The 13,825-nt window shown below is 39.7% G+C and overlaps 1 protein-coding gene across 7 annotated transcripts in view; it reads left to right on the top strand.

Annotated features, from left to right (window-relative positions):
- The window catches only part of ADAMTSL3 (ADAMTS like 3), a 390,466-nt gene that overhangs the window by 193,059 nt on the left and 183,582 nt on the right, over positions 1-13,825 (top strand). For all 7 annotated transcript variants that reach the window (XM_009429726.5, XM_016927318.4, XM_024349337.3 and 4 more), the window contains one exon: positions 8,063-8,137. Coding sequence is in view for 6 of the 7 variants with exons in the window: in XM_016927318.4 (XP_016782807.3) it covers positions 8,063-8,137 (75 nt within the window). In the remaining variant the exon portion in view is untranslated. The remainder of the gene's footprint in view (positions 1-8,062; positions 8,138-13,825) is intronic.

Raw genomic sequence — 13,825 nt, 5'->3', positions numbered from 1 at the left:
AACAGTCTCTTTACTGCTCATCCAAAAGGCACTTTTAAGCCCTCATCTGCAGAGCACTTGGTACTCCTGGCTCCTGCCTCCTTAAAATCCTCTGCCTCACAGGATTCTCACTTCATTTCTGGTCAGACCTAGAACTGGGCCGTCTCTTGCAGGACAGTGAAGAAATGCTGAAAAGTTTGTGACTATGGACCAGTCCTCCCTTTCTGCCCTTTATGACTTGAGTTCTCCCTCTCTATATCCTGCACCCGTGCTGCTCAAAATGTGGCTCACAGTCTAGCAGTATCAGCATCACCTGGGAGGCTGCTGCTGGTCGGGCACATTCTTGGGCTCCACCCTAAACTGCTGGATCTGAATTTCTATGGGTGGAGCAGGTGTCTGTGTTTTAACAAGTTTTCTAGATGATTCATATTTAGGTAAAATGTTTGGGATGTACTGCCTTATCAGCGTATCACAGAGACTTCTACAAATGTATGAAACTTTAGTGGAGGGTTACAGAAATGAAAGGGAATTCCAGTTTAGGAGATGATCCTTATAGGCTGCTCCTCGTTCTTAGCTTTGCCTGGGTGCTCGGCAGTGTGCTTTCTCTCCAAGAGTTATGTAGTAGGCCGCTCCACCCAGAAGAACATTTTCCTCAAGTTTGAGGCTTTTTGGCTAAAATCAACTGCAAGGGGTTTGATTTGCAGGGTTTCATTAAAGTGTGTAATTATCAATGGGACAATGGTTGGAATATACACATATACGCACACACACCCCTAGACAAATGCTTCCCCAAGATACCACAGCCTACTTTCACAAAGATTTTGCAAGAGAGCCCAACCAATCTGCCCAAATAGGTTTTCTTCAGTTCAGTAAAGCTTTCTAATTTATATGTATTTTCAAAATAATTTTTATTACATATATAATATGCTGTATATTTGTTGTAAAAAAATCCAGAATATCCAGGCAAGGAAATTGACAAACATGTCATGTATTCAATCACACTGCCAAGAGATTACACATGTTATCATATTAGTGTGTATCCTTCCTGGGGTGAGGTGAAGTGGTTGAGGATGCATAATATATATTGATAATTTATATTGTAAAATTAATACGTACCTTTTATAAAACTTAAAAAGTTTTTTAAACTTATAAAAACTTCAAATGGCACAGAAGGATATAAAATGGAAAGTAAATGTCACCCTCTACCATCCACAAACTCCTAACCTGTTCCACTTTTTAGAGGTCTAAACAGGATGAATGGTTGCTTCTATTAAGATATTTCCTATGGATGTGTATGTGTGCACCTTTCCATACAAACATGTATGCTTTTGAGAAGTATACAGAATTGATCATTAGGTATAAACTTTTTTACAATTTCTTTTTATTCACAGAGGTTTTTTTGCCTATCAGTTCTCATAATTTGGCTTGTTTTTTTTGTTTTTGAGATGGAGTCTTGCTCTGTCGCCCAGGCTGGTGTTCAGTGGTATGGTCTCGGCTCACTATGACCCCCGCCTCCTGGGTTCAAGCAATTCTCATGCCTCAACCTCCTGAGTAGCTGGGATTGTAGGTGCCAGCCACCATGCCTGGATAATTTTTGTATTTTTTAGTAGAGACAGGGTTTCACCATGTTGGCCAGGCTGGTCTTGAACTCCTGACCTCAAGTGATCCACCCGCCTCAGCCTCTTAAAGTGCTGGGATTACAGGCGTGAGCCACTGCACCCAGTTGGCTTGTTTTTTAACTGGTGATATAAGAGGACATTACATAATTTATTTAACCAGACTCATATCAATGAGCATTTAGATTTTCTCTCAGTGTTACAACAACTTTGTACTTTTGTGCAAGCATGTCTTTATGTGCTTTTAGTTCTCAAAGATACTGTAATTTCTCTTCTCTCTTCATAATCTTCTTGACATTTTGATTTTTCTGTGAACTAGTTTTTCAAGTGTCTGATCAATTTTCCTGCTAATTTTTGTTTTTTTCTTACTGATTTGTAAACACTCCGGATATTAAGAAAACAGTCTTTGCCTATAATTATAATTTTTCCTTCTTTGATATTTAATTTTGCTTAATTTTTATTTCAAATGATTAATATTTTCCTTCGATTTTCTCAAGGCATTTTTTTATATCTTGAGAGAGAGAGATTTAAATGTTGTTTTTGTAGGTTGTGCCCATTTTTGGGGGGCTGGAAATGGAGTCTCACTCTGTCGCCCAGGCTGGAATGCAGTGGCGTGATCTTGGCTCACTGCAACCTCTGCCTCCTGGGTTCAAGTGATTCTCCAGCCTCAGCCTCCGGAGTAGCTGGGATTACAGGCACCCACCATGCCCAGCTAAATTTTGTGTTTTTTAGTAGAAATGGGGTTTCGCCATGTTGGCCAGGCTGGTTTTGAACTCCTGACCTCAGGTGATCCTCCCGTCTTAGCTTCCCAAAGTGCTAGGATTACAGGCATGAGCCACCGTGCACAGCCGGTTGTGCCCATTTTTTAAAAGTTCATTCCAACATATTCTATCTTTTCTCTAGCCATTGCAAATGGGGCATTTTCTTCCATTATTTTTCTAAATGATTATTCTTGGTATTTCTAAAATCTAATAATTTTTAAATATTAATTTCTTCTTGATTTCTAATGCTTAGACTATTTTTTCTTGCCTAATTACCTTGGCTAATCTTTTAAAAACTCTTCAGTCATACGGTGCTAACTGGTATCCCATCATTTCCCCAATTAAACAGCAGTGTTTCTAATGTTTAAGCATTAAGCATATTAATCATGACTTGCATTTGTAAATGGTGTTACAAACATTTACTTTATTTTATATACAGAATTTTTATCAGGAATAATGACTGAATTTTACTAAATGCTGGAAACTTATTTGAGGTAATCAAACTTTTCTACTTTGTCTATTAATATAGTAAATTACATTAGTAGGTTTCCTAAATTTGAGCAACACTAGCATTTGTTGGGTAAACTTCATTTGTATATAGTGCATAATTCAAATTTATGATTAAATTTTCTTTTCAAATATTTTACTTAGGAATTTGGTATCAAACAGATGTTAATGACATTGGAATGTAGTTTTATCTCCAAAATTGTACTGTGTAAAATTTTCAAGCATACATAAAAGTTGATAAAATAACACAATTCACTACTGTACATTTTTTCAACTAGATTCACTAATTACTTATATTTTGCTACATTGGTTCATTATCCCTATCTATCACTCTATCTCTATCTATCTATCTATCTATCTATCTATCTATCTATCTATCTATCTATCTATCTAATTCCTCCATCCAACTAGCTAGCTGACCCTTGTTAATTTACAGACATCACAACACTTACTTCTAAGTAGTAATACTTTAGCATGACTCTTCTAAAAATAAGGATCTTCTTCATAACATCATCTCACTAGTACACCTAAAAAATTATAATTTCTAAATATTATCTAATATCCAATCTATGTTAAAATTTCTCCTTTTATAGTTGTTTTTCCCCTTGAACTGGTCAAGGCTCACTCATTGCATTTAGTTTTTCTATCTCTTTAGTTTCTTTTTTTTAGTGCACTTATTTTTTCATGGTATTGACTTTGTAAAGAGTTCATTCCAGTTGTATTTTAGCATGTCCCATATTCTGGATTTGTCTAATCCAGACAAAATTTGTTAATTTGATTAATTTGTTGATCTCCCTCACGTAATTCCTGTGAATTGATCAGCAAGGTCTTAGGTTTAATTAGAATTGGATTGAACATTTGTGGCAGCAGCACATCAAAAGTGATGCGTGATTTATGTTGCATCATATCAGGAAGTTGATGATGTCAGCTTGATCCAGTATTACTCACACAGGTGGTGAACTACACATACTGTGTTGTATAGATCCATGTTTCCCTGTAAGAAATCTGCAGAGTGATGCCTTGACAACGTGTAAATATTCTGTCTTGCAACAGTCTTTCACACAATGGCTTTAGTGTACATTGATGATCCTTGCCTGAAACAGTATTTAACACGGAGAGTTGCAAACGGTTATTTTCTAATTCTATCATTCCTTCTTCACTCATTCTTCTGTTTTTAAAAAAACGTTTCTGTTTCTTAATTTCTCACTCTGTATTCAGAGATTTTTATTTATTTAATGTTTTATATATTACTGACAATATTCTTTTTGGGTTTCAAATTGTCCAAAATGTAGCCAGTGGGAGCACTTTAAACTGTCTTCTTTTGTCATAATTCCATTGAATTTTAGACATTGCCTTGGTTTCTAGAGCAACAGGTGTTCCAAGCCCACCTTGAATTTTCCCTACTCCAGACCTGGCATTACCTGGTTTTTCATGGAGAGTTGGTTATTTTTAGTGGGCTTTGTGTGTGTGTGTGTGTGTGTGTGTGTGTGCATATGTGTCTATGTTGGGTTACACCTTCAACACTCAGCCAAGGTAATTGACAACTTTGTTCTGGCCTTTACTTCCTGCTTCCTCAGAGTCTGTAGGTTAGCCATAGATGACAGCTTAGGACCTTCTCAGGTTGTTTCTGGGCATGCACAAAGCTCTGGCATACGCAGAGCCTCACATAGACATGCAGTCTTCTAGATTTTCAGGAATATATTGGAGTTTTTCAAAGCCACCTGTGGACATCTCATTCCCAGCTTTTTGGTTAGCTTATTGTTTTCCCCAATTGTTATCCACCACCTCATGCAGCCTCAATGTTATATAAGTATCTCTGATTGTTTTGGACAAATGCCTCCTGGGGAAAAGCTGTTTACACTGGGCAAACTCCCAGTTAGATAAACCAAAGACAGCTTTGTGAGTGAAGTCTTCCAGGGAACCACTACACAGGTCAAATAATAATTGGGAATTGGGCATTGAAGGAGCTCCAAACCCATTCTACCCCTGCAAAGTCTGCCAGGCTGCTGGTTTGCACTGTGATTATGGGCTGTTGTTTTCAAGGTTACCATGGAGGTGGAGAATGGGGAGAGATGGAAATAGGCAGCTTAGCATGCCACAAAGCTCACTGTTCTTACTGAGCATTTTTCTTTGACAATTACTGCTCAGATTGTTGCAAGCCTTTGGTTAATTTCCAGAGTTTTAAAAATGTTGGTTCTGACCATGTTTTTACTGATTTTATGGAGGAGATGATTTTTCAGAAGTCTTTATCACTTTTGCTTGTTTGTTCAAATTAGCCTCTACAAAAAATACAAAAATTAGCCAGGCATGCTGGCATGCAACTGTGGCCCCAGCTACTCAGGATGCTGAGTTGGGAGGATTGCTTGAGCCCGGGAGGTAGAGGCTGCAATGAGCCTACATCAGGCCACTGCACTCCAGCCTGGGTGACAGAGTGAGACCCTGTCTCAAAAAACAAAAACAAAACAAAACAAAAGAAAAACAACAAAGCATGATGAATGCATTAATCTTTTCTTTACTTACCAGTTTTCAAAACGATGAGCTGTTTGCTAGCATCCTTAAAATGACTGATGCTGTAGTATGCGTCATTTCCTTTCCTTTCCTTTTTTTTTTTTTTTTCCCCCTGAGACAAGCTCTCACTGTGTTACCCAGGCTGGAGTGCAATGGGTTGATCATAGTTCACTGCAGCCTCAACCTCCTGGGCTCAAGTGATCCTCCCACCCCAGACTCCCAAGTAGCTGGGATTACAGGCACACACCACCATACCCACATTAAAAAAAAAAATTATGAAATTTTTTGGTAGTGACCAGGTTTCCCTATGTTGCCCCGACTGGTCTCGAACTCCTGGGCTCAAGCCATCCTCTTGCCTTGGCCTCCCAAACTGCTAAGACTGTAGATGGGAGCCACCATGCCTGGCCCCCTCCTTTTTTTAAAAAAAGCTAAATAATAATCCATTGTAGGTATATACCAAAAAACATCTGTGAGAACCATGGTTTCCAGTCGGTAATTGTCTAGGCCAAGGATCACGAATTTTTTCTGTGAAAGGCCAGATAGCACAGTAAATATTTTAGGTTTATTGAGCTGTATGATCTTCATTACCATGACTCAATTCTGCCTTTGTAGAGCAAAAACAGCCTTATCCATTCATCCATAGACAGATACTTAAGTTGTTTCTTCCTTTCGTCTATTGGGAATAATGCTGCCATGATCATCAATGTACCAATATCTGTTTGTGTCCCTGCTTTCAATTCTTTTGGGTATATTCCTAGAGGTGGAATTGCTGGATCATGTGGTAATTCTATGTTTAATATCTTGAGGACTTGCCATACTATTTTCCATGGTAGTTGTACCATTTAACATTTTCACCACCCGTTCACAAGGGTTCTTTTTGCCACATCTTCACCAATACTTGTTATTTTCTGCTTGTTTTGTTATTTTTGTGTGTGTGTAATTCTCATCCTAATGGGTGTGAAGTGGTACCTGATTGTGGTTTTGATTTTCAATTCCCTAATAATTATCGATACTGAGCATTTTCATGTGCTTATTGGCCATTTGTATAGCTGTTTTGGAGAAATCCAAGTCCTTTTGTCCTTTTTATTGAATAGGTTGTTTTTTGTTGTTGTTGAGTTACAAGTATTCTTTATATATTCTAGATAATAACCCCTTTCCAAGATGTGATTTGCAAATGTTTTCGCCCATTCCGTGGGTTGCCTCTTCACTCTGTTCATAGTGTCCTTTTGTGCACAAAGGTTTGATTTTGGTCAAATTTAGTCTTTTTTCATGTGTTTCCTGTACTTTTAGTGTCATATCCAAGATACCACTGCCCTATTTTTTAACCTTCCTTTTTTAAAGTCTTCAATGTGTATATTGGCAGGCTTTCCACGTTAGGTCATATAGCTTCTTATCATTACTTTTATCAGTTGTAGAGTATTCCTGAGTATGGATGTTCTTGTTTATGTAATCTTTCCCATATTGATGGACATTTAGGTACGGTTCAGTCTTTCCTTTTACATGTATACATGTTAAACAAACAAAAAATCTGGAATGGACATTCATCAAAGTGTTAGAAGTGATTATCTCTGGGCAATAGGATTAGAAAAAGATTTATTTTGTATTTTTGTTTATCTGCATTTTCTAATTTTTAATAATAAACAGGTATTTCTATTTAATAAAAACTTGCAAACTAGTCAATCAATATATTGATATCCTTTGCTTCACTAATTTCACTCTGGAGAGTTTATCCAAAAAAAATTGTTTTGCGTAAGTTAGACAAAAACATCTGCTTGAAGTAATTCATATCATTGATAATGTTCTAGTTTCATTTAGAAACAGAAAATCTTCAGATAGGGGACTAGTGAGATAAAATATCATATATGAGCTTAGATTATTATGTGAACACAGAAATTAAATTATCAGTGTATGTAGCAGTGTGAAAAAACATCTCTGAGGACCAGGATTTCCAGTAGGTAATTGTCTAGGCTAAGGATCATGAAATTTTTCTGTGAAAAGCCAGATAGTACAGTAAATATTTTAGCCTTATTGAGCCATATGGTCTTCATTACTACAACTCAATTCTACCTTGAAGAGCATAAACAGCCTTAAATGAATGAAGAGATGTGGCTAGATTTGGCCCAGGGGCCACAGTTTGCAGACCCTCATCAAAGCACATGGATTGGGCCATGAGAGTAAAGGTAATTGAGGTAGGCAGTGCATTTACTTTAAACGTTTCTTTAATGTTATTTAAGGGTGTATTTAAATGAAATTATGTAATAGTCATCTGCTTTACACATAGTTGGTGATTTCCAAAGATTTATTTATTTTTTTCTTGAGATAGAGTCTTACTCTGTTGCCCAGGCTGGAGTCCAGTGGCATGTTCTCAGCTCACTGCAGACTCCGCCTCCTGGGTTCCAGCAATTCTCCTGCCTCGGCCTCCTGGGTAGCTGGGACTACAGGCACACGCCATCACACCTGGTTAATTTTTGTATTTTTAGTAGAGATGGGGTTTCACCATCTTGGCCAGGCTGGTCTCGAACTCCTGACCTCAAGTGATCTGCCTGCCTTGGCCTCCTGAAGTGCTAGGATTACAGAAATGAAATATAGTTAAGAATATTTTGCAGACGCCCCCAGTTTTGATTGACTTGCTCATTTTCATGGGCCTTTAGTGTACTGGTTTTATTGCAGTTGTGTTCTGTTCTTTCCCAGGAGAAGAAAATGTAATTGCTGTTCCTTTGGGAAGTCGAAGTGTGAGAATTACAGTGAAAGGACCTGCCCACCTCTGTAAGTAGAATTTAATCTTAACATTTTTTAATATCCTGAAAGTTTAGTTAGCCAAAAAAAACAAAAAACAAAAAACCCACAAACCAAACCAACAAGCAAAAAAACTGTCTCTAAGTTAATGGGTAATGTTACCGAACTTGCGTCCACTTACTTGGCACAGCAAAGCTAAACACTGACATTAGGATTTGCAGCCAGAGACAGTGAGGCATTTATTGCAGAGCACCAAGCAAGGAGAATCAAACAGCTCAAGCTTAAGACCTGAACTCCCAGATGTCTTACATGTAAGGATTTTTAAAGACAGGGAGATAGAAGTTACAGGCAAAGTCACAAATTAATACTGGAGGCTACACACTGGTTTGACCTGAAAAGGTGGAATATCTTGAAGTGGGGGCTTACAGACCATAGGTAGATTCAAATATTTTCGGATTTGCAATTGGTTAAGAGAGGGAAGTTTTGCCTAAAGACTTGGAGTCAGCAGAAAAGAATGTTAGATCTGGCCCTTGGGCGTGATCTCCTCCAGGTGCCTCAGGAAGAAATGTAGGACAAAGAAAGGCAGTCAGAGTTCAGCCTCAGTTCCCTCTTACCGGAGGTCTCTGTGCCGGTGGATCCATTTGGTAGGGATCTAGATTTCCTGAAAAACTACTCAGGGACATATGTTAAAATGTTCTCTTCAGTTTCTATAGGAAACCATACATCCTGTGACTCTAACTTTTTCTGGCTATTGTTTTAATCCACTATTACCTTGTTGCTTGTGAAGTTGCTCATTACTTCTCAAGGCTAGCTAGATGCCTGGAATTTCTCTTGAAGTAATTCAAGATTTTCCCTTATTTCCATTCTTGGGGGTGGTGGTACCCTGTTGGGTACCCCCGACTATTCTGTAGTGGGCAAAATAGTCTATATAACCAGGGAAATTATCTGTATTGTACCCTGAATTTTTCTGTTCTCATACCCCAATGGGAAATTTGCCTGTTTAAGATTAATCCACTCATGGGAGAATAAAAACCAAATTTTATGTCAAATAAACTATTTTTGTATAGGATGGCTGGGTGTGGTGGTTCACGCCTGTAATGCCAGCTCTTTGAGAGGCTGTGGCAGGAGGATCACTTGAGTCTAGGAGTTTGAGACACGCCTGGGCAGCACAGGAAGACCCCATCTCTACGAAAAATTAAAACAAAAAATTAGCTAGGCATAGTGGCGCACGCCTGTAGTCGAAGCTACTCAAGAGGCTGAGGTAGTCCAAGGAGTAGCTTGGCTACTACAGGCGTGTAGTCCACGCTCCTCCTAGCGCCTAGGAGTTCAAGGTTGCAGTGAGCTCTGATTGCACCACTGCAATCTGCCACTCCAGCCTGAGTGACACAGGAAGACCATGTCTCTAAAATAATAATAGTATATGGAGAGTAAAGTAAGATTTGGGAACGTTCTGGAGATTTTAGCAAAGTGGAACAAAACAAAACAAAATTTAAAATACAAAACCTTATCAGTGAATATGGCTGATCAGAACAAGCCTTGCTGCTAGCACATCACAGCTTCCCATGTAGGGGTCCCTGAAGGCTGACACTGTTTTCCCAGAATACTGTGATTTTCAAATAATAAATCGATTATTGTGATGATTTCACTCTGGGAATACACTGAAACCATTAAATTATGCATTTTAAAAGGGCAAAGTTCATGGCATGCAAAGTATATATGGAAAAGATGCTTAAAAAACAAAAAAATGCAGTGGATGGTCTTGATATTCTCATGATATTAAAGGCCATTCCCCAAAATTCAGCTCCAAAACTAGTTTTATAAATTGTAAAAACAGAATAAGTAAGCAATAAATAGAATAAGTAAAGGTGAGGGAGGTGGAGCCAAGATGGCCGAATAGGAATAGCTCCAGTCTACAGCTCCCAGCGTGAGCGACATAGAAGACGGGTGATTTCTGCATTTCCAACTGAGGTACCGGGTTCCTCTCTCTGGGGAGTGTCGGAAAGTGGGTGCAGGACAGTAGGTGCAGCACACCGAGCGTGAGCCAAAGCAGGGCGAGGCATCGCGTCACCCGGGAAGCGCAAGGGGTCAGGGAATTCCCTTTCCTAGTCAAAGAAAGGGGTGACAGATGGCACCTGGAAAATCGGGTCACTCCCACCCTAATACTGTGCTTTTCCAACGGTCTTAGCATATGGCACACCAGGAGATTATATCCCGCGTATGGCTCAGAGGGTCCTACGCCCACGGAGCCTTGCTCATTGCTAGCACAGCAGTCTGAGATCAAACTGCAAGGTGGCAGCGAGGCTGGGGGAGGGGCGCCCACCATTGCTGAGGCTTGCCTCTGTAGACTCCACCTACTCCACCTAGGGGTGCCTGCCTGCCCCTGTAGACTCCACTTCTGGGGGCAGGGCACAGCCAAACAAAAGGCAGCAGAATCCTCTGCAGACTTAAATGTCCCTGTCTGACAGCTTTGAAGAGAGTAGTGGTTCTCCCAGCATGCAGCTTGAGATCTGAGAACGGACAGACTGCCTCCTCAAGTGGGTCCCTGACCCCGGAGTAGCCTAACTGGGAGTCACCCCCTAGTAGGGGCAGACTGACAGCTCACACGGCCAGGTACTCATCTGAGACAAAACTTCCAGAGGAACGGTCAGGCAGCAACATTTGCTGTTCACCAATATCCTCTGTTCTGCAGCCTCCGCTGCTGATACCCAGGCAAACAGGGTCTGGAGTGGACCTCCAGCAAACTCCAACAGACCTGCAGCTGAGCATCCTGACTGTTAGAAGGAAAACTAACAAACAGAAAGGACATCCACACCAAAACCCCATCTGTACGTCACCATCATCAAAGACCAAAGGTAGATAAAACCACAAAGGTGGGGAAAAAACAGAGGAGAAAAACTGGAAACTCTAAAAATCAGAGCACCTCTGCTCCTACAAAGGAACACAGCTCCTCACCAGCAACGGAACAAAGCTGGATGGAGAATGACTTTGACTAGTTGAGAGAAGAAGACTTCAGACAATCAAACTACTCCGAGCTAAAGGGGAAGTTTGAACCCATGGCAAAGAAGTTAAAAACCTTGAAAACAAATTGGACGAATGGCTAACTAGAATAACCAATGCAGAGAAGTCCTTAAAGGACCTGATGGAGCTGAAAACCAAGGCACGAGAACGTGACGAATGCACAAGCCTCAGTAGCCAATTCGATCAACTGGAAGAAAGGGTGTCTGTGATGGAAGATCAAATGAATGAAATGAAGCGAGAAGAGAAGTTTAGAGAAAAAAATAATAAAAAGAAATGGACAAAGCATCCAAGAAATATGGGACAATGTGAAAAGACCAAATCTACGTCTGATTGGTGTACCTGAAAGTGACGGGGAGAATGGAACCAAGTTGGAAAACACTCTGCAGGATATTATCCAGGAGAACTTCCCCAATCTAGCAAGGCAGGCCAACATTCAAATTCAGGAAATACAGAGAACGCCACAAAGATACTCCTCAAGAAGAGCAACTGCAAGACACATAATTGTCAGATTCACCAAAGTTCAAATGAAGGAAAAATTGTTAAGGGCAGCCAGAGAGAAAGGTCGGGTTACCCACAAAGGGAAGCCTATCAGGCTAACAGCAGATCTCTTGGCAGAAACTCTACAAGCCAGAAGAGAGTGGGGGCCAATATTCAACATTCTTAAAGAAAAGAATTTTCAACCCAGAATTTCATATCCAGCCAAACTAAGCTTCATAAGTGAAGGAGAAATAAAATCCTTTACAGATAAGCAAATGCTGAGAGATTTTGTCACCACCAGGCCTGCCCTAAAAGAGCTCCTGAAGGAAGCACTCAACATGCAAAGGAACAACTGCTACAAGCCACTGCAAAAACATGCCAAATTGTAAAGACCGTCGAGGCTAGGAAGAAACTGCATCAACTAATGGGCAAAATAACCAGCTAACATCATAATGACAGGATCAAATTCACACATAACAATATTAACCTTAAATGTAAATGGGCTAAATACCCCACTTAAAAGACACAGACTGGCAAATTGGATAAAGAGTCAAGACCCATCAGTGTGCTGTATTCAGGAAACCCATCTCACGTGCAGAGACACACATAGGCTCAAAATAAAGGGATGGAGGAAGACCTACCAAGCAAATGGAAAACAAAAAAAGGCAGGGGTTGCAGTCCTAGTCTCTGATAAAACAGACTTTAAACCAACAAAGATCAAAAGAGACAAAGAAGGCCATTACATAGTGGTAAAGGGATCAATTCAACAAGAAGAGCTAACTATCCTAAATATATATGCACCCAATACAGGAGCACCCAGATTCATAAAGCAAGCCCTTAGTGACCTACAAAGGGACTTAGACTCCCACACAATAATAATGGGAGACTTTAACACCCCACTGTCAACATTAGACAGATCAACGAGACAGAAAGTTAACAAGGATATCCAGGAATTGAACTCAGCTCTGCACCAAGCAGACCTAATAGACATCTACTGAACTCTCCACCCCAAATCAACAGAATATACATTCTTTTCAGCACCACACCACACCCAAAACTGACCACATAGTTGGAAGTGAAGCACTCCTCAGCAAATGTAAAAGAACAGAAATTGTAACAAACTGTCTCTCAGACCACAGTGCAATCAAACTAGAACTCAGGATTAAGAAACTCACTCAAAACTGCTAACTATATGGAAACTGAACAACCTGCTCCTGAATGACTACTGGGTACATAACAAAATGAAGGCAGAAATAAAGATGTTCTTTGAAACCAATGAGAACAAAGATATAACATACAAGAATCTCTGGGACACATTCAAAGCAGTGTGTAGAGGGAAATTTATAGCACTAAATGCCCACAAGAGAAAGCAGGAAAGATCTAAAATTGACACCTTCACATCACAATTCAAAGAACTAGAGAAGCAAGAGCAAACACATTCAAAAGCTAGCAGAAGGCAAGAAATAACTAAGACCAGAGCAGAACTGAAGGAAATAGAGACACAAAAAACCCTTCAAAAAAATCAATAAATCTAGGAGCTGGTTTTTTGAAAAGATCAACAAAATTGATAGACTGCTAGCAAGATTAATAAAGAAAAGAGAGAAGAATCAAATAGACGCAATAAAAAATGATAAAGGGGATATCACCACCGATCCCACAGAAATACAAACTACCATCAGAGAATACTATAAACACCTCTATGCAAATAAACTAGAAAATCTAGAAGAAATGGATAAATTCCTCGACACATACACCCTCCCAAGACTAAACCAGGAAGAAGTTGAATCTCTGAATAGACCAATAACAGGCTCTGAAATTGAGGCAATAATTAATAGCTTACCAACCAAAAAAAGTCCAGGACCAGATGGATTCACAGCTGAATTCTACCAGAAGTACAAGGAGGAGCTGGTACCATTCCTTCTGAAACTATTCCAATCAATAGAAAAAGAGGGAATCCTCCCTAACTCATTTTATGAGGCCAGCATCATCCTGATACCAAAGCCTGGCAGAGACACAACAAAAAAAGATAATTTTAGACCAATATCCCTGATGAACATCGATGCAAAAATCCTCAATAAAATTCTGGCAAACTGAATCCAGCAGCACATCAAAAAGCTTATCCACCATGATCAAGTTGGCTTCATCCCTGTGATGCAAGGCTGGTTCAACATACGCAAATCAATAAACGTAATCCAGCATATAAATAGAACCAAAGACAAAAAC

Source organism: Pan troglodytes, chromosome 16, assembly GCF_028858775.2.
Source record: "Pan troglodytes isolate AG18354 chromosome 16, NHGRI_mPanTro3-v2.0_pri, whole genome shotgun sequence".
NCBI classification, from domain to species: Eukaryota; Metazoa; Chordata; class Mammalia; order Primates; family Hominidae; genus Pan; species Pan troglodytes.
Note: the sequence above shows the minus strand (reverse complement) of the source record. Positions and strands in the feature narration are given on the sequence as shown.